Source organism: Seriola lalandi, unplaced genomic scaffold (assembly GCF_002814215.2).
Source record: "Seriola lalandi dorsalis isolate HSWRI2012SDOR001 ecotype SW California unplaced genomic scaffold, Sedor1 jcf7180002054616, whole genome shotgun sequence".
Taxonomy (NCBI): Eukaryota; Metazoa; Chordata; class Actinopteri; order Carangiformes; family Carangidae; genus Seriola; species Seriola lalandi.
The window spans coordinates 306,283-331,820 of NW_019525169.1; the positions used below are offsets into that span (position 1 = coordinate 306,283).

Consider the following 25,538-nt stretch of genomic DNA (forward strand, 5'->3'; position numbering starts at 1 on the left):
AGGGCCAAGGACAATCATATGATTCATTTTTCTGTTTTTTATAAGAGGTATATTGGCCAGGTTGATAATATCAGCAGATTTAAGTTTATCAGATATATCAGTAACAAGAAATTGTAGTTATACCACATTCTATTTTAAAATACTTTTTAATTGCTGATATTAATCTTTCCACATTTAGTCAGTGATGCACCCTCCCTCTTCGGTACAGAGTCTAATCCATCATGACAATTTCGACCAACAACACGCACTGTGGTTGTCAGACTGCACAGTTTAAGGGCAGCCCTTATATCCACTTATGAAAATTCCTTACAATCGAGCTAATTTGCTCAAGCCATAAATACTTCACATGTAAGTAATGCAGAACCTCGTAAATAAAAACATGCATTACACATGTTTTTCTGCAAGATTTGGATAATTTCCTAATGAGCAGATGTAAACATATAAACCAGATTTTTTTAATGCTCTGCAAAAATCTGTGGAAAAACAAACAACAAACCTTAAAAACTTGGCAAATCAACATACCAGCCCACTTACAGCCTCCAGGCACCCACACCCACAAGCCAACAACAGAAAGACTGAATATACCAACGATCTACAGCATCCAACAGAAGCACGTACATATATTTATATATATTTTCAGACTCTCTTCTTCTGCTGTACATGCAGAGCAGAACGAGAGCGACAAAGAGAGAGAGAGAGAGAGAGAGAGAGGACCATTCCCCAGGACTACAGCTGCCAAACCCAGGCCAGAACATTTCATATATCTGATGACAAACTGTTAGCCACATCCCAGTCACACAGAGTCTGTAATTGCTTCAACCTTTTCCCGTTCAGCGGTAGAGACTTCAGCCACTCACAGGAAATCAATATTAAATATTGTTTACAACACAACCTCCCCTCCTCGTCTGGAGTTTTGCTGTGTAGAAAATGAGACCTACAGCGCAGCACGTCACACAACAGATGGCTGATTCCCTCCAAAAAATCTCATTATGGAGGGGATTGTGCATGTAGAAAAGTGTATCTCATTAAGCTCTCAAATTTCCATTCAATCAGAAATGAACACTGGCAAATATTTGCATTGTCAGTTGAATAACAAGATTTCCTCTTTAGCCCCTGTGAAAGTTTTTAATTACGCAGATTTAGCTGAGGAGCTCTGCTTTGTCTTTGCTTCTGACAAGAGAAGTGAAAAGTACAAAGGTTTCTTCACTTGTCAAAGTATGCAAGGTTAATTAGACTGATTAAAAACACAATTCAACTGATTTCTCATTTATTTTACTCTCGCATTCTCCTCGATAATTGCACTGGCACCAAAACTGACACTGGTGACTGCACCAAAATGTTCAGCAGAAATTGAACAATCTAATAAACATTTCTTTTGTCTGCCTCAGAGATAAGATGGCTAACTATCTCATTATATTCAGCAGAATTTTAGGAATTTGCCTAATGGCAAAGACAGAAATGGAGTCAGGAACAGAGGCAGACGGATCGTGCTGTGATGCGAGAGAAGAGTTTATGAGTAAGGTCACTAGAGTTGAAATAAAATGGTGGAAGAGAGAGCAGGTTATTTTGGTTTATCGCTTCCAGTTACAATCCCTGGACAGCTGTGTGGTGCAGCTGTGGGGTCTGGAGCTGTAGAGCAGGTTGTTAACATGAGTGTTTGGGTCAGTGCAGTGAGAACAGGCTAATAGGGAGCATTGGTGTGACGACTTTTGGAAGTTAACTAGGAGATTCTGGTTAAGTCTGTTTAGTTCAATGGAATCCCTGTGATAAGCAGAACTGCTACTGGGGACGAAATAAACCCATGGAAATGTTTGCGTCAAGTTCAAGTTTGGAGAACTTTGACACGCAGGTTCACGGCGTTGACAAACATCCAACCGTCTTTACGGTGCCGACCTGTGAGGGAACGAAGAGCCCGAGACTCATTTTAGCCATTAGTTGCTAGCTACAGTACACATTTGTGGGATAAACAAACAAATGAAAAAAATCTCCCACTATTTCATTTTAGTACAGAAGTGTTCACATATTACCTCCTCTGCTAGCCACGTTGTCCTAATTAGCTTTTTTTTCTACAATGTGACGTTTGTTTACATCATTAAAACAAGGTGCAAACACACTGCGTAAAGCGATTAAATTAGGTGAACGATTTTTATTAGAATTAATGTAGAATTGTTTTTGTTTTTTGAAATCTTTTCTTCTTTTCCTGAAATGGCAGATGACGTCATTGTCACTGTGTCCTGCGACTCCAAATAACAACTCAGAGTGTGAACAGTTTCTCTGCCTCTGTTGCTCACAGTGAAGGTCTAAACAAAATGATACAAGCCTCCAACATTGGCCTGTTTTGACATGCAGACACATTGTGCCACTTCTGGTGTGACCACCAGCCTTCAGGGTGAGGTGAGATTACATGCTGGTGCTTGCCTCTTCTCCCTCAGGCTCATAAACTTACTGGAGAGCTGCTTGTGTCAATCACCTCAGCAGCATGTTGACACGGTCTTGTCAGACTGCTGCGTGCACTGTATTTGTGGTAAAAGCCCCTCAGTGTTAAACCAGCTAACATGTTTCTGCCTCTGTATCTGGTTTGAGCCACAAATATCGCTATTGATCTAATTCAAACATATTTCTGAACCCTGCAGAGGACATGAGAGTAATCGTGCACTTCAGGACTGATGGCACCATTTGTCTTGTACGGCTAAGCGTGGCTGCACTGAGTCTTTAACAGAAACAGACAGTTCAGTGGCCTCTGACAAACAGCCTGTGAGACACTGGGTATGAATGCAAATGGGATACACTTGTTCTGAAGCATCTTCCCACCCTCCTCTTGTTTGTCCCTTGCTGCTTTTTTTTTTTTTTCTCCAAAGGAAGTCGGTTTTGATGAGGGTTAGTTTGTTCCTCTGGAGGTGATGATGAGGAGGGCAGGAGAAGGAGTGGCTGTGTTGTTATTTGGGTAGAGAGATGGATGTACCTTGCCAGTCTCAACCCACACTTACAAACCCTGGTGATTTTCCCAGGAGGAGAACTGTGAACACTGCCTTTGTTTTGCCTTTGTTTTGGCTCGGAGTCAGCGAGAGAGTCTCAGTCACATACCTGCACCTGTGCAAAAAATATAAAGTTACATCCTGCGGGTGATTAGCTTAGCTTAGCAAATGGACTGGAAACAGCTAGCCTCTGTCCAAAGGTACACAGCACCTCTAAATCTCACTGTTTAACACGGTACATATTGTTTGAATAATATTTACAAAAAACTTAAGAGGTTTTTGGTCCTATGCATCTGCCATGAAGACTTTAAAGTGTGTCAAAACTTTACTGAAATATAGACTTCAAGTTCCGCAGTAGACAGCATGGCAGAAAAGTTGCAGTAAACCCATAAAACCCACTCTGGCTTTGAAAATGTCCCTGTTTTAGGACTTTCAAGTGTGACAGTATGCCTCAATCCCCCCCCCCCTCTCTCCTCATGCCATGCTTCTGGGCACCCTGCCATCAGCACTGGGCCCCATGTTCTGCTTCTCTGGGCTACATTTATCAAACTTAGGGGGCCCACAGCACCAAGAGAGCCTTGGTCTTGCTTCTCCAAACTGCCAGAAGAAGCAAAGGGAAGGAAAGGTATCAGCCCTCATGTCTTCTCAGAAGGTATAGCTGTCGTACAGGGGACATATTCAGGGGCAAATGCTTACAGACAAACACCAAGAAGTGGCGACACATGAATAAATCATGAAAATCTCCCTGCGGCGATAACCTAAAAACCTTCAGCCCCCATGAAATGCATATGGCTCGGCTCAGGAGCAGGTGAGAAACCATAGTCAAATTCTGTATGAAGTTTTTTTGCTGATGATGTGACAAGACAGTGGTGAAAAGCAGGTACCAACAACGAGACGCCGTAGAAAAAGGTGGGTTTTTTTTTTGGTTTCTTTTGTTTTTTAAAAACGGCCACAGATCAATGTGCCAATGCTGGGTTATGATGAAGGAGGGAAACAGCAGGAGGTGGAGCTTTCAGAGCCACCGTACAGAGGAGAGAAAGGCCCTGAGGGGGGTTGAACACTGAGCTTAGTCACTGTGTTACTCAGTGCTGCTGTACATGGAGCTGCTGCAGACACTATCCTCTGACTTCACACCACCTTTCTCTGAGGATTGTACCACAGGAGACAGATTGCCGGGGGCTTTACAGGCAGAAAACACAGCCCTATGCAGCACTGTACCGGAGACAGGTGGACTTCTGATGTGGCAATTCATCTTTTCTTAAATAATTGGAGAAAAGTGAGCAGCCCAAATTTGTCAAGAGCCAGTGATTAGTGTGAGGTAATGGCGGCCATTTGAGCAGCAATCTTCTTTCATCTGTTTCTGAAAAGTCTCAAGTATAATTCTGTCCTTGGGAACAGAAAACAAATTTTGTTGTTTGACAAGGAAAATAATTACAGCATCAGCATACCATTACTGGCTGGCAGGGAGACAATAGATCAACAAGACTTCTCCTTGGTCCCGGTCCAGCTGTAGCCGTAATGTTTGGCAGATAGTGAGATTATATCCCTTTGTCTAATTGATTCCCCATCATTTTCTGACAGGCCTCCAAACTTCAGTGAAATATAATTTTATGATTTAAATATGAAAAATATCGATGTAAATTCAAAGATGCAAAGAAAAAGCATTTTCAGAGTTGAGGTGTTTCAGTTCCTTGGGAGTAAAATTCCCAACAATAAAGTCAGGGTTCAGTGAATGCAGTTTTTCTGTTACACCAGGTTTCATCAAACTCAGAGGCAAAGAAAATCCAACAAACGAACAGCGGGAATGTCGCCACGAAGAAGCTAGATTTGGTGATTTGTCTTGGATGAGTGCGTTTATACAACCTTTTCTCTGGAGGCCAGTCGAAGTGCAGACAAGGCCAGGTAGGTTTTGTATAGACCTGCCCCACAGCCGCACATGACAAACACTGTGTAAAACTGCATAATGACGCCCCTGGCTCTTTTACACAGTCTATAAAGACTGTACTGTCGTGTGTTGGGCTTTTGTTCCCTTTAATCAGTCTACTGCGCGGTGTTTATGACCCTGTCAGTCGGGGGAACTGGGTCACCGCCCAGACACAAACTTGCAGAAACACGTTGGTGACAGTCAGTGAAGTGGAGAGAATGACCTTGACTAACAAGCTCGTCCTCGCACTAAAATACATTCAAAATATCAGCTCTTTGTCTCCTCTCCTCTGTGTGACAGCTGACAGTGAAGCAAACTGGGTATCAGTTATGTCTCGCCAATTATAATTAATCAAAGCCGATACGCACCCAGTGTCATGAACTGGTGCATAGCTGTATAAGCACACAAGGATTTCTGAAACAACTGTGCATATTGGAAATGCACAGAGATCATTTCACTCATGCATGCATCTTATTAAATACACAAAAACCATGCATACATGCTTTCAGTACTTTAGCACTAAATAGCTGATGCTAATGGGTAGTTATTACAGATCGTCCTAGTGGGGAAATAACATGGAAATGTGCCACATCTCACTTAAAAAAAAAAGACAGATATTAGTTTCATGGTGACGGCAGTGAAAAAGTCAGAGCATCGACAAAGTAATTAGGATTCATCCTCTGGGGACCATGAATGTGTTTACAAAATTTAATCATAAAAATTGTCCCGAATTTTCATTTTGGGCCACAAAACTCCTGAGAGATCCTGGAGGGAAATCATTTCATCTTCCCACCTCAAAGGGCAGACCAGCATTTTTAGAGCTGGAAGCGAATCTGGTGTCTTGCTGGCTTTCACCCAGATCTTCTCTATTCCTAGAATCTTGATGCAGGCATGATGCCACCCTTTCAAAAACCTGTTTGAGGGCACTTTATTTATAATGAAACACCTACACTCTCTATGCTATTCAATAAAAAATAAATGAACACATTCCTGGCCAAGACAGCTGAAACTATCCAGAGCTCAGGAAAGGCCGGAATGTGACTAACAAAAGCCTTCACATCTGCAGCAGAGAAAAGGGGCAGTAGTGGAAAAATAAAGCTGGAAGAAAACAAGACATCTGCACAAAATTCAACTTTTTTTTTCTTTTTTTTCTCTCTTTTTTTTTTTTTTAAAGCCTCAGCTTTTCATGACAACAATGGAGGCTAAGGGACGTGGGCTCTGTTTGCCTACAACCATATGAATCTGTCTGTCAAGTGTTTCTGTGAAAGAATGGAAGCTCGCTGCAGAAGTGAGGGATAAGGAAGAAAAAGGCAAAACAGCATCAAAGTCATGGAGGAGAGGGAATACTGCCAACACGTGAGAAGCAGTAGCAAGTTTATGATACCAATATTGAACTCTGGCCTTTCAGAAAACAACTTGCACTCTATAATTCCTGTAATGCAACATTTAGAGTCTATGTGTACCCTTCAGAAGACCTTTTAGAAATTACATCATTAAACAGAAGTCGCTGCGCTGCATCTGTGCGTTCATGCCTCACAAAATCAACCCTTGCAGCTGCATGTAGGTTGTGAATCTACATGGTGGCTGAAAGGAAGCTGATGTCACTCCCAACTGTTGGACCCCGTGGTCCTTGAGCTCAGATGTTGGTGTAGTTCCTTCACAGCTTGCCCTCGCATTCCCTCTCCAACCTCTTTCCATGTCCTCCTCTGTTCATTGTCCTCTTTACAAGGCTAAACCTGCTTTGTTTTTTTCCCTTCTTCCAGACAGATGTGCAATCCCACATGGTATTCCCATCTGTCTCTTCCATCCATCACTCCTGAATCCCAGGACTTTCACTAAGCAGAAATGGGAACTGAAACAGCTTAAAGTGCAAAATATGCCATTAAAAATACGCTATTAAAGTGATATATTACAACATCTGACGAATTCCAGAAAGTCACATTATCTCGCAGCTAATGAATTTCCCTGAAATTATGAGAAAACCGCTAATTGAAGAACCAGACGATCATAAACATACACTCCTTGACAGATTAAGTACATCCACAATTCGAGCAGATGACCTGTGACCACTGAGACAATCAGGTCCTCGTAGTGATGCCACTCCATAAAGAGAGACGCCCTGACAGACAGGGTCAAATTATCATCGTCAATCACACCGCAATCCACTTCAGCACCGGCACTGAGTGGGACAGCTGAGGTGTCAGGGAGACGGGCCCTTTCATTACCTTCCTGTCAACGTGATTGTAGCTTCATATCAAGCCGGATGTGTTGCCTGTCATGTCTAGGCAGGGGCCTGTCACTGCAAATCTGCCACAGGACACAAACTAGCCCTGGGGTAATGCACCAAAATCCCTGTGTCACCCAGAGCAGAGGAAGTGATTTACCTGCCAGCATGTATGTTCCACTGAGATACAACCTGAGGGGCTGCAGCGTGCACACACAACACCAAAGCATGTAAAGCTTCCACTTCCATGTTAACGTTGATATCAACAAAAGGGAAGAATGATTTACATTTCAGTGCCTATTTTAATATCTCAGTCTTGCTTCTTAATCTTGTGTTTTCGATGCTAAAAACACAGAGGAAAAGCGTATCTCTACAGAACAGTAGCATATGTTCACTAAAGTTGGGGTTCAGCAGCATGTAATTGAATTTGTTGATCAAATCTAAATGCTTTTAAATCCAATCAAATCAATTTACATTTAGAATTTGACAAAAGAACTTAAATAACTTGAAGAAGAAAATATCAAAAGAGTGACATCCACAGAGGAAGAAAAGTTTTTCCAGATAGATGACTTAAGTACAATCAATCAATATGACTATCTTAATGTGTTATACATTGATTTTCTTAAAAAAGATGCAGATTGGAGAAACAATCTGTTCATCTCTGAGCCCATTGTCATGGTTTTACTGCCCGTATATTTATGGTTTACTCTCCCATCACAGGTTTCAGACACGGTGAGATGCTGCTTCCACCAAAAAAAAAAAAGGACCAAACAAAGTTAGTCACTAGCTGGTGAACATAGTGAAACATTTAGCAGCTAAACCCAGATATTTCCTTCAGGAGTCAGTGGAGACCAAATCGGAGCTAACCCTCCAAATTGAATGGCTGACAAATGGTTGCTAAAACCTTGACTTGAAAGGTGATGATATTGTTTCATCTGTTATTACAGGTTCACCCTTTTGTGAATTCAAAAATCAAATCAAATTTATTGTTAGTATGTTTCATTTTTCAAATCCCAAAACATGTATTTGGTTCTTGCTTCTTTAAGCTCCAAGCCTCAGCAGGCTGGTGTTATTTGTTTGATTGACAGCTGAGGCAGAACAGCCACAAAGACACTAAGTAAACAAACCTGTGCTGTGCTCACAAACTGACGGTGGTATTGAAGAACAAGAGCTGCACCAGTTTAAGTTGAAGTACTAAGACTAGATACTATAGCAGAACAGAAACAATGGATTTCATTTGGGCTTTCAGACATCTACGGGTGACCTCACAGTTATATTTAATGATGCAGTGGGCAAAGGGGAATGTATTTACTTATCATATTGTCATATTTATCTCTTCTGATAAAGCAGACATAAAAATTTGATGTGTTAAGTGTTCTCATGAGCTCACTGTGCAGCAGATTTATACTCAAGTTTCCAAACATAAAGAGAGAAAGAGAGAGAGAGAGAGAGAGAGAGAGAGAGAGAGCGAGAGAGAAAACAGTTTTTCTCTGGAAAATGACAAACCTTGTGAGACTCCACTGACCTTAACAACTTTAAAAGCCCCCAAAAGCAGTGGCATTTTGTTGTAAACAAAGATTTATCTCTGAATTTGTTCCCTGCAAATGCCAAGATGAAACTAGAATTACCACCTCGTGGCTGTATGCCTCCGCCAACAAGTCAAGTTGAAGGAAATGTGGTCACAATCACCCCCTCTGTTCCTGAGTTATGGCACTGATGATGGCCAAAAAAGTGTTTTTGCAAAAAACATCACGTCATCATTTTATCCTATTAGACATCTGGATTAAAAGTTGTCATGATTAGCGTATGACTTCATGAGTTCAAAATCAAAGTCCAAATTTTTTTGTGAGGTCACAGTGATTTTTGACAACCAAAATCCGATCAGTTCATCCTTGAGTCCAAATGAATGTTTGTGCCAAATTTGAAGAAATTCCGTCTGGGCGTTCATGAGAACAGGATGGACGGACGGATGGACAACCCGTAAACCTGCAGCCACAGCTGTTGCCGGGGCGGACGCATTAAAAATAGACAACATCTTGCCGAAACTGCCAAACAATAAGCTGATCAAATGCAGCCAGTAACGACTGAAAAGATGCTGCTGGTTTGGAGCATTTCTTTTCGACACTGACCCTGCACAGAAAAGCGCAAGCAGAAGAAATGTTGCTCCTTTGCTCTGTTTGTCAGTATTTTGATAAGATGCTCAAAATAATTCCAAGCTTTTAAGCTGTCCCATTAGCTTTTCAGACGATGTAATTACACAGGACATATTAATATAAATGGTTCATGTGAAAAAGCTTTCTTACAAATCATCTTTTAAATCAATTAGTCTCCTGTGGGTCTAGTTTTCCAGCATTGACTGAACGTTTTTGCTGAAGCTTTACTACAGTGTAAATGTCCACTTGTCTGAACTATAACCATGTGCTCATTCAATCATTTATTTGCTCATTGATTAAAAACCTTTCCCAGTGTCTCCATGCCTTTATTTATATTTGCCTACTCATAGACGTATTTGTCCAAGGTCTGTTGGTAAGTGCTTTATTTGGCCACAGGCCGACACCACAGTGTTAATGTGTTTGCCTCCCTCGCGCCCAGACAGAGATGAATTTAGCCAGCGGGCTGTCAAGTCAGGGAGTCGGATTGAGGTCCTTCCTCGCTGCGAGAGAAAGGTCAGGGGTCGAGATGAGGGATATGCTATCATACTGACTGCCTCTCACTGTGCTTTTCCACTCTCTGGCACATCTATATTTACAGAGAGTTTTCCTTTTTAACTCTCGAAACATGCACGTCGGACATTATCCTGTAAAGCCCTGAGCTACACTATCTGGCCAAAAGAATGTGGACAACCTTTTTCTGGGGCTGTTAAATCCTGGTTTGTTGATACTGACATTGGCGCTTCCAACTGTGTGGCATCTGATTGAACCAGGCCTTAAGCCACGTTCAAACTCACGTCAGCCTGGTGTGAAGAAACAAAGCCCTCTCCTGTTTTTCAATGAGGTCAGTGTCAGACAGCGCCCAGCACACAAGTTGACCCTGGCTCAGCTTTTACTGGACAGCAACATAATATGAAGTCATCTGTCAAAGCGCTGCAGAGGGCAAAAATAAATATTTTGAGCTGTAAAATCCTGTCTCAGATTATTCTAAACCTCTGTGCAGAGCTCTAGCATCTGATAAACCTGATAAACACATGAACTGGACGTCTTGGATTGTATTTTATGACTCACTGGTACCTGAAGCATCACACACCCACGGATGTATCCAGTTGTTTTGTGATAACGATTTTTTCCTACTTGTCATCCGATATCCGCGGACGACCAACTGCTGAATGGGGTCAAATCCCTTCAAAGATTGAAATTTGATATAATTGATCTTTGTCAATTGCATCAAATCAGAGCCACACAGAAAGCTTACTGGACTATCAACACCTTTTACACAGTGAATTCAATTTTCTTCCATCAGGATTGAGGTTTTAGCTCCTTAGAAGTGGGACTTATAGATAAGTGATCCGTCCGTCCAGCTACTGGATTTTTAAACAAAATGTAAATTGATATTTTACTGCCTTAAAGCAAAAGAGTGTTCCCTTTGTCTCTGGATTTCTCTTTTTTCTCTAAATCATTATGATGAAAACCGACAGTTAAACTGTGTACTTTATTCAGAGCTGTACTTTCCTGTATTTATTATTATTGATTACTGTCTGTAAGCCAAATTGTTCCTCTGGGATATTAATGCTTTACTCTACCCTAAACGGGTTCCAAAATCTTGTGGAAAGTATTCCCAGAAAAGTGGAGGGTGTTACGGAAGAATATTAACACCCATGTTTGGAAAGAGATGTTCAACAGTAAAACACAGGATATTGCAGAACTCTATATGATGAGCAAAAGGAGGTTGATACTTCAGTCTTGTGTGTCATAAGAATGCTACTTTGCATGGCTGTGACATTGGTGTCTTGGTGTGACTTTAGTATGATATTGATTTCATATCCTTTTTCTTCAGGTTCACACTCAATGTTATCAGTGTGGTATTGATTTCCAGAGTCTTCATTAGCTTGTGCTGGCAGCGGGTGAAGGGCAGGCTACACAACTAAACTCATCTAATGGATAACACAGCTAAAGACTGTTCATCTTCTGCTCAGCTCACACTTATAAAAGAAACTGGGGCAGGAAGAGAAATGAGAATATGAAACTGGGTGGGAGTGTACATGAGAGACAGAAAATGTGAGAGATAGACTGGCAGAAGCAAAGGCAGGAAAGAACACAATAAATGGCATAAAGGATTTTCTTTCTCTCCACCACAGTGTGCTCCAGGAAGAGCTGTGAGATGTGAGAAGAGAGGCAGACCGGCTTCTGTTCTCAGCTGCAGATTACTGTGACCTCCAGCTTATTAAAAACATATCCCCAGTCGGTTGCTCAGGGTCAGTCTGGACCGCCACGTAGCAGCACAGGGAGCAGGCAACCAATCATTAGAGCTCGCTGGCTAATCACACATGACACAGGAACGATAACAGGAAGCTGGGAAATCAGCAGCAGAGGATCCTAAATGTATCTAGGTGGCAAAAATCTGACACTCATATACTGGATCTTAGTCTGACCATTGCTCTAAAATGTCAGAACAAAAAAACTCCAGCTACAAGCCAGAAATGTATACGACAATTGACCAGACTGTCAGAACTCACGGCAACAGGTAGTCCTGCAACCACAGCACTCTGTATTTCACCTGCTGATTCGAAACCAAACACGAAGTCAAAGTACTCAAATCACTGATGGGACTACGCAACGGGTAACATCAATCCTCAGATTTGACAATTGGAATTGAAGTGATATTACAAACTATTTTCCGTGCTCAACTACACAGATATTGCAGAAATCGAATTACAGAACCTGTATTGTCAGTCGGAACCAAAATCTCACTGAGAACACAAGTGTATGAGGACCTGCAGATACAGAAAAGCAAATAAAACTTAAATTTCTTTTTGGAAATGTAAAAAAAAAAGTAAATAAGTCAAAACAAAGAATGAGGATCTACACTAAGTTTCATTTTGACTTTGTATCTCCTGACCTTCATCTTTATCCTTGAATCCATGAGATCCTGCAAAGAATGATCCCAAAATAACCTGGCGGTTCCATCTCTTTACACATAACACACAATCAATTTCCGACAGCAACTGATGGCTCGCTGTGAATTGGAGGCTCGATAATCTGAAACAGAGGCAGGACTCGCACATTCACAAATACACACACACACACACACACACACAAACACACACATGCATGCACATTCAAAAGCTCGCATGTGCACGCAGAGACATGCACAAACATCCAGACAGAGCAAGTACTGGGCCTGACCTTTTAATAAACCCTCCAGTTCATCCGTTCAGTCCTAATTGCTTGCAGAGATGATATTCGAACAATAAAACACAGTATTTCCCTCAGCGTAAGATCTGATGATTCTTTCCTATGATCTGAGCTCATCCTCTGAACCACTGAGGACAAACTCACAAATTCACAGCATGTGGTTCAACATCCGCTAAGACAAAAGAGCCCCAAAGCAGCTTTTTACAGTAAACACATAAACATTCTTCAGGACAATGCTGGATTTTTACGACTTTTGACTCATTCCCTCCATCATATTTTTATTCTTTGTAGATGATTTTCCATGGTTTTTATTCAGTTGAGGAAACGTCAGCTTAAATGACACTTTTTCAAAATCATTTCCTATTTAGCTTGGCAGTCTGGCATGCACACAGTGCGTGTAATCCCTATAAGCATCAAAAACGATGGAGCATCTCTAAATACATCAGCTCTGCTCAGACCAGAACAACTGTCAAAAGGATATTTAATATCATTTCGCATGGAATAAGCTCCTATTAGTAGAAAAAGGCAGTGTGACATTGAATGACATGTTAAAAATCATGTTATGTCACAAACACAAGCCCACTCGGCTTTGTAGCAGCAGGGAAATGAAAGATTATTGAAGAACTGAAAAACGAGTAGGTGCCTTCAAAAGAAAAGCAGCATGTCTGCCAGCCATTTGGGGCAGGCTCATGGGAAGAAAAGGACATCAAATAACTAATTTATATTCATATCACCACCTCTCATTTTCGATTTTGGCTCCTTGTCGATAGATGGGAGTTTCAGGGAATATATCACTAGTTTGGCAGCTCTCTGGAGAGAAGGCATTTCATATTTGACCCCCATTCAGCATGTGCTGGGAAGCAGATCTTTCATTTTATCAGGCCAAAAACAAAACAGGGGGCAAAATTTATTGCATCACAGAAGTCAAATTACATCCCCACAACTCTTTATTTATGACTTAAATAAATGTGTTTGGATGAAGTTGGGTTGGCAGCAAAGCGGGTCTCAGTTGCGATGATGCACAGTGCGTTGGCACCTCAACCACCTCCAGCATCGGTGATACCAGAGGCCTTCGGGTGAATGGGGCGCCAGCCAGACATTTAATCAATAGCTGGACCTCCTCTAGCCGAGACACATATCAGCTTTTGGTTGCTGTGGGATTCCAGTGCAATGATAAACCCCTCAACACGCAGCATCTGGGTTGAACAATAACAGCAAAATGAGGCTGGATGGTCCCGTCAAGTCAAGTCAATTTTTATTTATATAGCACCAAATCACAGCAGAAGTTATCTAAGGGCACTTTTCATATACAGCAGGTCTGAACTGTACTCTTTATAATATTAATTACATAGACCCAACAGTTCCCACCATGAGCAAGCACTTGGCGACAGCGACAAGGAAAAACTTTGAACCATTTAAGAGGCAGAAACCTCGAGAAGAACCGGGCTCGGGGTGGGCGGCCCATCGACTGGGTTGACAGAGGAAGTGTGAGAGAGAGAGAGAGAGAGAGGGAGAGAGAGAGAGAGAGACAGAGAGAGAGAGAGACAGAGACTGAGAGAGAGAGCAGGAGGAAGGAGCACAACTATTTTCCTTCCTTGCCTTTACATGGTGGCCCTGAGGTGCAAAACACAACAACACAACACTAAAACACAACAACAAAATAAAAACCACAAAAACATTTCAGACAACACATTACAGAAAACGGAACAAAATCACAAACACATTTTAGAAAATGCAACATCAAAACTAAAAACATCCGTTTTGTTGTGTTTTCTAAAATGTTGCTTTCCATTGTGTTGTTGGTTTTGTTGTTTTCTGATATGGCATGATGTTTTTTGTAATGTTGAGTTTTCTTAAATGTTGTTGTGTTTTGCACCTCTGGGCCACCGTACTTTTATAACCTTCCGTCTATCAGTAACAGACCCCGTAGTGTCTGTTGCCCATACCAATTGCATTGCAATTGTTTTACATTGTTCACCTATCGTTCACTCCCACCCCACCACCTGTTTTAGGGACAAGCACATTTATTACCTTTGTGCATTGGTATGAATAACATATTCATAATTAAACTCCTCGCACTAATTTACTTGCCATCTTATTAGTGCATTCTGGGGCACTGGAAACAAAGGCCTTTAAATGGGAGTCAATTACCACTTTACGATGCAGTTAGAGCTCCTCTCACCACCTGAAATAAGAGCTTTTTAATGGTCACAAACACTAAGAATTCCCTCACAACAAACACCATTAATCACTTTCTTTGGGCAGGACATCATTGGCTGATGAAAATGAATGTAATTTACCATTTTAATACACCACTTTGCTGCTGGATATAAAGTGTAATACAGCACAGCTCAATAGTCCTAGAGAGGTGACTAAGTACTTCAGCGGGATGGGCCCAGGTCCTAGGAGTATTCATTCTCAGTGACACTATGTTAGCAAACACTGCATGTTTGAACACGAGACAAAAGACCCATCAGCCTAAAGGAAGGAAATTATTGAGAGCCACCCTCCATGGGCAAGGGGGAGAAAGTGGTTGTTCAGACGGTGATAGCTTTATCTTGTTTGTCAAAAAAAAAAAGGGGACAGGAAAGGAAAGAGAAATGCGAAACATTCCAAACACAAACAGATATTGCTGCTTATACCAGGTTATGTACATAAAAAACAACTGTATCTAATAGAGATGCCACATTAAGTAATCAGGCCAAGACTCACAGACCAGCCAATTTACTGCTAACAAAGCCATATCACAGAATTTGATCTACTGCGCCCGTTAAACTGATATGCTGTTGCCCTCTGGATGATAATGTGGACACTTCACCACACCCAGACCTCCCTTGATATCAGGATGCTTGTTCTAGCCAGACCCTACAAGAAAACAAAATTAAATCCGACAGTCAGTGCAGGACATACCACTGGATTAAGACTTTGGAGTGTCTTGTTACCTGGGCAGAGCATGGGAACTGCTACCAGTCTCTCCACTTTCTCTGACTCACATACAGTACACTCATACAAAGGCTGCTGTTACACCTTGCAATTCATCACCACAAAGACTCAAAGCAAGCCTTTGTTCCTGGCTCTGTGCTGAGCTCTGGGAGCGACTTTCAGCTACTAAGGATTGGCATAGAGACACAAACCTGAACACCTGGCACAAACTAAACTTCATGTACCAGAATCACTTGTTGATTTTTTTTTTTTTTTTTTGGGGTCTGGCTCACATTTGTTAAATCAAGCATGTTTGATCAAGTCAGAAGAAGGAAAAGAAGTGGTAAACAGGACTGAGATGAAAATGTGCTACAAGTGCAACTCCCATTATGAATGTGCTGCCAACTGGCCTCCTGTTTACAGCTTCAGGATGAGCTCAGCACCGAGTTAGGAGGTGGACAGCTGGGAGACACTGGAACAAGCTTGTCCAAAGCTGCATGCTCCAAACAAAAATCACCCTGGCCTCCAGAAACCTCTGTTGGCTTCTGGGAAGAGTCCTTTATCCTCCCATTCCTGGCAGTCCTGATTCCTGAAGGTTCAAGTGATGAACAACAAAGCCAAGCAGAGCCACCAGAAAGCCTTACAGATGTATTACAAGAACTGTAATGAAGCTTCATGACTCATTTGAGGGGTGAATTAGCCAAAACAAGTCGCAGAACAATGTTGACCATTTTCTTTCCAACACACACTGTGACAGATGACCAAATTTAACTCCTGGAGGCTGCACAGCTGATTTGACTTTCTACGACATTAAGTGCTTCAAGACATCAAGTAATTGCATAAAACAAATGACATGTTCACCAGAAAGGCATGTGACAAGAGCAGTAATCAGCTTTCACATCTTAAAGATTTACTGTCAACATTACTGTATTGTAGATGTAAGGTGGCAAACCACTCTGAAGCAGTCATCAAAGACACAATCTATTCACTGCCTTCTCATGCAGAAATACAATCGTGGTTGTAAACCTTTTCATTTTCACCCCAAAATGCTCTGGCCCATCAAAGTCTTGCAGTCTGTGTTGCACTGTGAAAAGCCGTTGCCGTGGGGCATACTTGTTCTTTGTCAGGATGAGTTTGGTGGGGAAAGAGAAACTTCTGGACAGGGGACGCGGAGACACTTTCCGGGCAGAGTAACAAAGGCAGCACTGTTGGACCTACAGCAAGGAAAACACATCAGTGTCTGCAAGGGTTCACTTGGCACGGTTCAAAACACCGTTTGAACATCCTCACAGCACTAGCAGACATCATGGCACAATCATGGCAAAAGGTACCTCTTACATCTGGTATGTTTAACTTAGAGAAGGGAGCAACTGCATGTAATAAAACTGTAGTTGATGGCTTTGGGAGTGGTGATGCTATTCACATCATAAACAGAGGTTAAGGGTCAGGTTAAATGTAATCTCTCTCGCTCAAATAAATGAAGGTGTTTTGCATTTTACTGACATGGTACACCTCAAAAACCACCGGTAAAAGAGTCACACAAGCACAGCAACTAGAGGTATGTATCGATGAAACTCTCACAATTGAATAATGTTGCTTGGCAGATTTACCTAACATTCTTGGAATTTACTGAAACAATGAGTCCTTGAATTCAGACATAAGTGCTCAAAAGCAGACTTTTCTAGGTGGTGACTGTCGATTCTGTCAGCTGAAATCACGGTCAGATTTTACTGGCTATAGCTAGCTAGCTAATTAAGCTAACGTTGGCTCCTGCCATCTACATTTCTTTGTGATGTTTCCAGCTGACTCATTTAAAAGGGAGGGTCTTCTAAATGCATTTGATAGCTGCATGTGAAATCGTGTGACGGCTGACTTACTGATGCTAAAGCTAACAGGTCCCAGGCTAAAAGTTAGCATCCTCACCAAGTGATGATTCTTAAATAAAGGAGCATGCTTCTTTTAACCTATTGCTGTGTAGTCTTCATTTTAAAAGAAATCATATTACAGGTATGGTCTTATGATTTTTTTTTTACATAACCTGTAACTCAACTATATTGTAACAAAATAATGTGGTATGAAATGCCCATGGCCTTTTAAGTAATGCTCAGTTACTATTGTAGATAGTTAGCATACTAACATTTGTAGCTTATGTCAGAGCAGACAAACACACTGTTTAATCACGCCCTCACACTTTTGGTATTGTGTTTTTGGTTTCGGAAAGACTAAAAAAGACACTATACGTCAAACTCTTAGTGTCACTCTCACTATAGCATCATACACACCACTTCAACATGTGGAGAAATGCGGTTAACAAGCACCAACAAGATTATACTTTTTCATGACTCGATTTGCAAGTTTTTCTCTTATCAAATGAAGACAAACGTCAGAAGTGTTTCCATCAGTAAACAAGACCAACAATTTGACTAAGCCTTCACTGCTAAATTTCTAACAGCAACATACTGATCCCGTCTTCAGCTACTTCACTCGCAGCTGTCTACATTCAAAAATATTAAGAGTAAAAGCAAGAAAACAATAGTGAAAATAACTGCAGTTATTGAAACTGACAGAGAGAGGCAGACTCTGATACAGAGTGTGAGAGAGAAAACTTTCACACACAGTTGCACATATAGGCAAAGGCATCTAGCAGCATGCCATAAACCCCATGAGTGACACTTGCTTTTGTGGGACAAAGCCAAGCCGCTGTTCCTGCTGGGCTCAGGATATGAAGCCCGCTGCAGGGTGGGGTGACGGGCTCCTCTGCTGGGCGGGCACCTTATCTTCTTTCAGCATGCCTGGACAGCCCGAAACAACACGCTCTCTCCTCTCCTTCATGATAGCGAAGCATGTAACACTTTGCTGCCCTTTGGAGAGCCGCTTCTTTCAACTTTCTTCAGCGAGCGCATCAAATCTTTGGCTTCGTTTCATCATTTTGGTGCAGGCGCTGCATGAAAAAGCAGCAGGAACCATACATAATTTTCACATTTGGAAGGGCTGGTTTGTGTTCTGATGCACAGCTGCAGTACGGCCACCTGCAGGGGTTTGTGTGTTGAAAAAATGACCCAGATGGAGGTAAAATCAAAATGACTTCAAGTTTTCTTAAATAATTTGAAAGGGCAAATTCATCACATACTTTTTTTTAAACACCTGCTAGTAATTTTTAATAGTAGTAATAATTTAATTTTTCTTGCTCTCCCATTACACACAAATAAAGGAACTAAATGGTTCTCCAGCAGGTCCACAGTGTATCAAGCATGAAATCACTCCATCTGTGTTTCACATCATTACTTATTTGTGGTGTTTTAACAGGTTTTAAGGTTTCAACCTCTTCCACCTCAGCCATTTCATGCTATTTTACCCATAAAATTCTGCACTGTGAACTTTGTCAAATACCACAACAGTAATTTACTGGTGCATATCCATCTTATACAGTAGGTGCTAATATTGAACTCCTGTGAGGCCTGAGCTGGTTTAATGTGTCCAGCGGTCCTCAGCGTTCGGGCAAGGCTAGACAAATATTTGAAAAAGTTTGCATGTGACTTGTATTCACATGGAGCCGATTAGACAACTTCAAAGGAAAAATGCACCAAGGAAAAGTTCCACATTGTGCATACTATTGTTTTTGGCGGAGTATTGGTTTAATCCATATGGATAACAGCCACTTACAATGATATTTCCTATGCAGCTACAATCTAGTTCAATAGGAGTAACTGAAACTAAAGAGAAGGAGGGAGACAGGCTAAATATCAGATGTTGGTGTCAGTATGTCACATCAAACAGCTTCAGAGATGCTGAACACAGTATGATTATTATACAAAAAAAAGTCCAACATAGTCACAGTTTTAGAGCTGCAATGATCGATTGATTAGTTGATCAAAAGGATATTAATCTGCAGCTATTTCGAAAAACCAATTAATCGATTTAATCGTTTTATTCAGATTTCAAGCAGAAATGTCAAACATTGGATGGTTCCAGGTTGTAAATGGTAAGAATTCACTACTTTTCTTTGATTTACACTATAGTGAGTAGAATATTTTTGGGGTTTGGATCATTCAAAGAACAAAACCATACATCTGAAGATAATGAAGCATTTTTCTGGTGTTTTACAGACCAAACAATTAATCGAGAAAAATAATCAAGAGTCTAATCAATAATGAAAATAATCTTAAATTGCATCCCGACATAGTTTCATCATTTTTCCCACCTCCAGTAGCTTCACTTACTTGTGTTGCTTTATGGAAAAGCATTCTTTAGTTCACCAGACAGATATACGATCACCCTTTTTTCTTTTTCAGTATACGAACTATGATTAAAAAAGGACTTCCTGATCTTTCGTATTTTCTTATGGCGGGTTTTGTCACAGTTTCGCTTTCAGTCAAACTATGAGTTTGGGCCACACACTGTGTCCTGACATTACTGTCTTATCTTGTTCTTCATGTGCCCTCACTGGCAGTGTGGATAAAAATCACAACAAAAGCACATAAAAATTGATTCAACTATGTTTCTATTTCATGCATATTTGACAAACTGGCAAATTAATCTGATTGATTGTAGCAGTAAAATAACTAGCTGATGATCTACAGCGCTAACACCCGCATAAGAGCAGCTAAGGGAGAAATTATCCTTCAGTATTCCTACCATTCATTTTTTCTCTTATAATCTATGCTGTTAGTCATCACTCACTACACTGAAGAGTGTCACATTTTGTTATTATGCTACTGTAATTATCTTCTCTTGCACTGTGTGGCCGGTCAGCACAGACGGGGAATCGTCAATTTCAATAAGCTTCTTCCCTCTGCTCATTACCCTCTCATACGCTCCCCTCCTGGCAAAAGAAAAGGCAACTCCTCCCACATAAATAAAAATCATTTCACTCATTTCCCTCCCCAGCTGATGATCTAGCTTCTCCTCTGGCAGCATCCCTTGGCAGAGTCAAAGCGAGGAGCAGATAACGGAACTGACTGTGGATGATGCTGTGGTCGACTGGCAGCTTTGTAATCATCTGTAGAAAAGGGATGATTATCATGAATGGAAAATGCTTGTCATGTCTCATTAAACCGCTGACATCCAGATCTGTAACAAGGCCGCTTTAACCATCATTAGTCTCCTGCTCCTGCCCGTGACCTTTTCAAACTTGCTTGACGGACAAGATCCACAGTTTTGCTGCTTTGAATAAACTAAACAAATCACACAGAGTAGAAAATGCCAGGGAGTGATTACTGCGACCCCGAGGATGTGATAACTCTGGCAGAGCAATGCAACAATTGGAAGTGAAGGATCTTTTGAACCACATGAAAGACAATGAGGAGAAGCTAAAGAGGAGCTTAACTGCACTGAGTTTTCATTAACTAGTGGCGTCTTTGCTCTTTGTCTCTGAGACTACTGAACTCCAGCCCTCTCAAGCCGTCAGACCGAGCTTCTTCCCGGAGTAAAAAGGGGCGGGAGCTGAGCGACAGGGGCCAGCCGTGACTAATGCAGGAGCCCGGTGCTGCTGTTGCATGCTGGTGCAGGGGGATGACCCTGCCTCCCGGCCTCCCTTGCCTCTGTGATGTATGGCATGGCCCGCTCTCGCCGCATACAGGGGCAGCACAATAACCCCAGTCGCCGCCACCCCACCTTGTCTCTCAACCCCCTCCCCATACCACCCAACCCCCGTCATCCATTCATGGTAGCTCCTTTCAGCGGGTCATTCAGACGGCCAATAAAGAGGCTGGCTCATTCTCTCCGTTCTGAAATGTGCAATGTCAGAAAGAGAAGGGAGAACAGGGGGGGTGAGATTCCAAGAAGGCTTACAATCTCCTCGCTTAAGTAGACTGAGTCGCTCCTCCCATTCTGCTGAAGGAACTTCTCTGCAGACAGTTTATGTTAGGAATTGTCCCACTGAGTACGACAAAGAGAGGAGAGCGGCATGGCAGCGTTTGTCATGAAAGGAGATGGGATCCCATAGCTTCTTTTTTTTTTCAAATCTGAATTCAGGAATCTGCTTATCGAATCGTTTTAAGTAGTTTGTATGGTGGTGGTGCTAATTTTCCAGGTAGTTGCTATTAAACCACAGCAGAAGAAGAGGGCGCAACGTTATGATATAATTAAGGGGAGCGCAAGTCAAACCTGAAGCTAACAACAACAATGTAGAGAACATGATAACTTATTCATTTGACCAAGGCGACAGTCTCATCGCTCCACACAGATCTGATGTTTTCACCTGCCACTAGCTTTCCTCTCAACAATGGAGAGGAAACTTCACTGACCACTAAGTCACATGCTTCCTGTACGTCGTGACTTATTCCACAAAGTTTTTTCGTTATTATTGATAAACCGACTTTACCACCTCAGCATAGAATAAAAAGTTGTTTGCGATATTTCAAGTGTTTTTCAAATTTCCTTTCAGGGTTTTTTGACACCGAAATTGAAAATGTGCATAGAAACAGGCGAATGGAAACCTACCTAATATCGCTGAGAGTTTTCTTTTTCTTTACAGACACCTGTAGTGTCAGAGAAAGGCAAAAACTAAAATTTAAGATTCAGTAAGTGATTTGGTGGCTACTGAGCTTTGCAATTTCAGGTGAACCGGATCAGAAACAAAACCAGCTTTCAGAACCCATCTCTAGTCATGAAGGTCAGACTCTCTGAGATCCAATCTGCATGTTTCTCTGCAGCTCACCCTCACACTCCGAGTGTGTGCTTGTATGATTGCAGAGGCAGCAGCTGGCAGTATGATGGATGAGGAGACGTCCATATCGCTGCTGCCTGTGAGCGGGTTAACCCTCTGTCAGCCTCCCTGAGCTAGCAGAGAAACAGGGCTGCGAGCATCCACAACGAATGAAATTCCACATACAACCACAATCTTAGCACATTAACAGCCCACAGCACGGGCTTTTAAATAAGACCACATCGTTACACGAGGCAGGACTTTCTCTCTCACGCTACTGCTCTCACGCTCTCCCTCTCATTCTCCCATTGCACATGCAGACATGCTCCAGAAGCCAGAGCAACATCTCTTCTTTCGCTCACAGAAAAGCACCGGAGTGCAAATTAACCCCAAAATCAGCCACAATTTTTTTGAGTGTGCCACTGCTGAGTGTGTTGCCGGGTGAACATCACAGAGCCACAGACTGAAAGCTTTAAAAAAAAAAAAAAAAAAAAGAAAAGAAAGAAAAACGATGCACTGAGCTCACAGGATGTTGTGTAATTTCGCCCAGATGTGTTCCACAGCTCATCAAACTAATAAATGCAAGGAGAGAAATGAATGGTTCAACCAGTCCTCAACTCTCCGGCTCTACTGGAGCTGAGACACTTGTCTGAAAGCTTTTCTAGTAAGGAATGGTACATTATAACTCAGTGGACTTGTGGAGACTGGAGGAGTCCACCTGTGCTCTATTGATACAGCCCTATCTCAGAAAGGAGAGGGGCTGCTTGCAGCAACACAAGAGTGGAGGTCAGTCTGTGACAAGGGAAGCACCTCACCCAGATGTCTAAAAATACTGTCCTACATACTGGTGGAGTGGAGTTTAACCGTGTCCAGCTCACTCGGGAGATGGAGCGATGAAGCACTCTGAGAGGAAAATGCTCTTTTTGTTTATAGATGTTGTTGTTTTGGAGTTTTCCTCAGTCTGTAAAAACCTCTAAAACAAGTTTTATTCTTCCTTTTTTTTCTCCACTTGAAACCGAAATTCCAGGCTGTGCAAAGGCGAACAAGCTGTTGTATTCTGCTAAAGCACTGATGTTAAATGAGCCAGAGCGCAGCACAGCCCCCATGAGACTGACTGAATTCATAAATTAGACTGAGTATGACTGTGTGAAACTAAAAAAAAAGTGCATGTGTGTGTGTTTGCACGTGCCTCAGTGCGAACGGTCACACACAGCCGATAGCACATCTCTCTCTCTCTCTCTCTCCCAAACTGAGCCATACATTCCTCTGTGGGCTACACTCACACTCACACACACACATACGGGATTAATTTACAGTCACTGTCAGTAGAAGAACATTTCTCTAACCACTATTTGATACGTGATGAAAATTCGCTGCCAGCAATAAAAGCTCTGGGAAACAAGAGCTCGCCTGTATGCACAGAACCAATGTTGGCATTGACTTATTCCACTGTCTGTCTGAGGTTGAGCTCTGTGCGTGTGTGTGTGTGTGTGTGTGTGTCTGTGTGTGTGTGTGTGTGTGTGTGTGTGTGGATTTGAGATTAGGGTGAGACTTTAGGTGTACACGCTGTGGCTTTACAGTAGGGATATTGTTCACACTGGAGTTCTCGTCCTCCAGTGTGGACTGTGTCTTATAATCAAGGACATCAAGAGGGGCAGAGCATGCAGGTTATTCAGCATTTCCTCTGCAGGACTTCTACAGAGAAAGCACCTGCACTATTCAGTTGTTTCTGATATCAAACCTTTTAAAAGTTGCAGAGCAAGATGACACTTCTAGGTTACAGGATGTTGCAGGTCATAACAGATAGGAAACAGAGAGGAGAAAGCACCTATCTCGTACATAAACATGCCAGAAGACACAAAAAGAGCCAGATTAAAATGTTCATGTTCTTAACTGAATGCCACACTGTTTTTACTGTACAGTGTACAGCACTAATCAGCTCAGCCTGGGGGAAATGCATGAGCAAATATGGAAAAAAGCACAGCAATTAACTCAACCTTTTAACTGTAGTGAAAATATGATAATTAGAATGAAACAAAGTCTTTGATCCAGACAGAAACAGGGGAAGTTAGTGGGTCATGACAGCCTTGTCTAATGATTCCTAAAAATAAAATAATGGAAGTAAAAGAGCCTGGAGGGTGTGTGTCTACTGTGTTTGTTGCACACACAAAAACTCTGCATTCATTTAAACCAGATAAACAGAGAAATTTCTGCTGCTCCAAAAGCTGCAATTTGAGCATAAAACAAAAAGAAGTAATTCTCATGCAAAAGCAAACCTACTCCACCTGTCTGTGTCACTGTGTCCCGCCTGTTCTGCAGGGACTTGAGTCATTAAGAAGGAAAAAGGAGCTAAACTCACTCTGATCAGGTCTGGTTAGTGGTGAAGGTGCAGGTTCTTACCGTTACTGGCTGGGATCTCGGCTCGGACATTCCCCACACACTGCAAAACTAAAACAACTCCAACGAGCAGGTCGACCGTCTTCACGCCCGCCATATCCAAGTTCCGCCGCTGATTCCTCTTCTCGATTTCCCGGTCGTTTTAACAGAGGGGTCCCGTCTTTCTCATGCACAGACACAGCTTACCCCCGTGGACTCTCGTAACTCTCCTGCCTCTCCTGCTGCTTTTAAAACGGAAACCTGCCTGCGCTGCACTCGGTGCACTGAGCTGTTTTTGTTCCAGCGTGCGCCACTCTGCGCGCTCCTGGAGAGTCACCGCGCTCGTCCTAACAGGTCTCCACCTCCAAAATAAACAAAACAAAACAAACAAACAAAAAAAGAATAACAGAAAGAGCACAAGTTCAACACTTAAAGGTTCATCCCAGTCCCACACACCGGTCTCATCCCACTGAACGGAGGTGCAGTGTGTGTGCGTGTGTGTGAGAGAGTGAGAGAGCGTGTGTGTGTGTGTGTGTATGTGTGTGTGTGAGAGAGAGAGAGAGAGAAGGAGCAATAGGCTAATGCGCTCCTAGAGAAGACAGTGCGCTTACCCTCCGTCATCAACTACTCGGGGCCAATGGCTCTTCCTCCTCCGGCTGATGCTCCGTGTGTGCAGAAGAACCCGGAGAGCCAGACACACAAAGCGTTTCTCCAGCTGCCGGGGAGACAGTCAGATTTTGCTTCGGGATGTTACCTGCACCTTGTCAGACGAGCGGCGTTTGAATGATGTGGAAAGATGCAGGGAGGCGTTTGGAGCTGATGTAGGCTCATTGTTTGCCTGCAGACAAAAAAGACTCATGTATAGGCTGCCTATATTAAAATGTATACCAGAGGCTTAGGTTGTATACGCGCTGTTTAGAGTTACTGTGGTCCTAGTTTTTAGTCTCAGTTCAGTTTCTATTATGATTTTAATCCTTTATGTTTTTAAGGCTGTTACCTCTTTGACTGTCCTATCTATCTATCTATCTATCTATCTATCTATCTATCTATCTATCTATCTATCTATCTATCTAACTTTGTTCCACCTTTTCCCCTCTCTTCAGTCAGGTGATTGAACTGTGAT

The 25,538-nt window shown here is 42.1% G+C and overlaps 1 protein-coding gene across 2 annotated transcripts in view; it reads right to left on the reverse strand.

Annotated features, from left to right (window-relative positions):
- The window catches only part of plxdc2b (plexin domain containing 2b), an 83,940-nt gene extending 59,026 nt beyond the window's left edge, over nucleotides 1-24,914 (reverse strand). The window contains exon 1 of one of the 2 annotated variants that reach the window (XM_023420015.2): nucleotides 24,440-24,914. In XM_023420015.2, the coding sequence (XP_023275783.1) occupies nucleotides 24,440-24,533 (94 nt within the window). In that variant the 5' untranslated portion in view covers nucleotides 24,534-24,914. The remainder of the gene's footprint in view (nucleotides 1-24,439) is intronic. The other variant, XM_023420016.2, reaches the window with a different exon arrangement.
- Nucleotides 24,915-25,538: the final 624 nt, after the last annotated feature.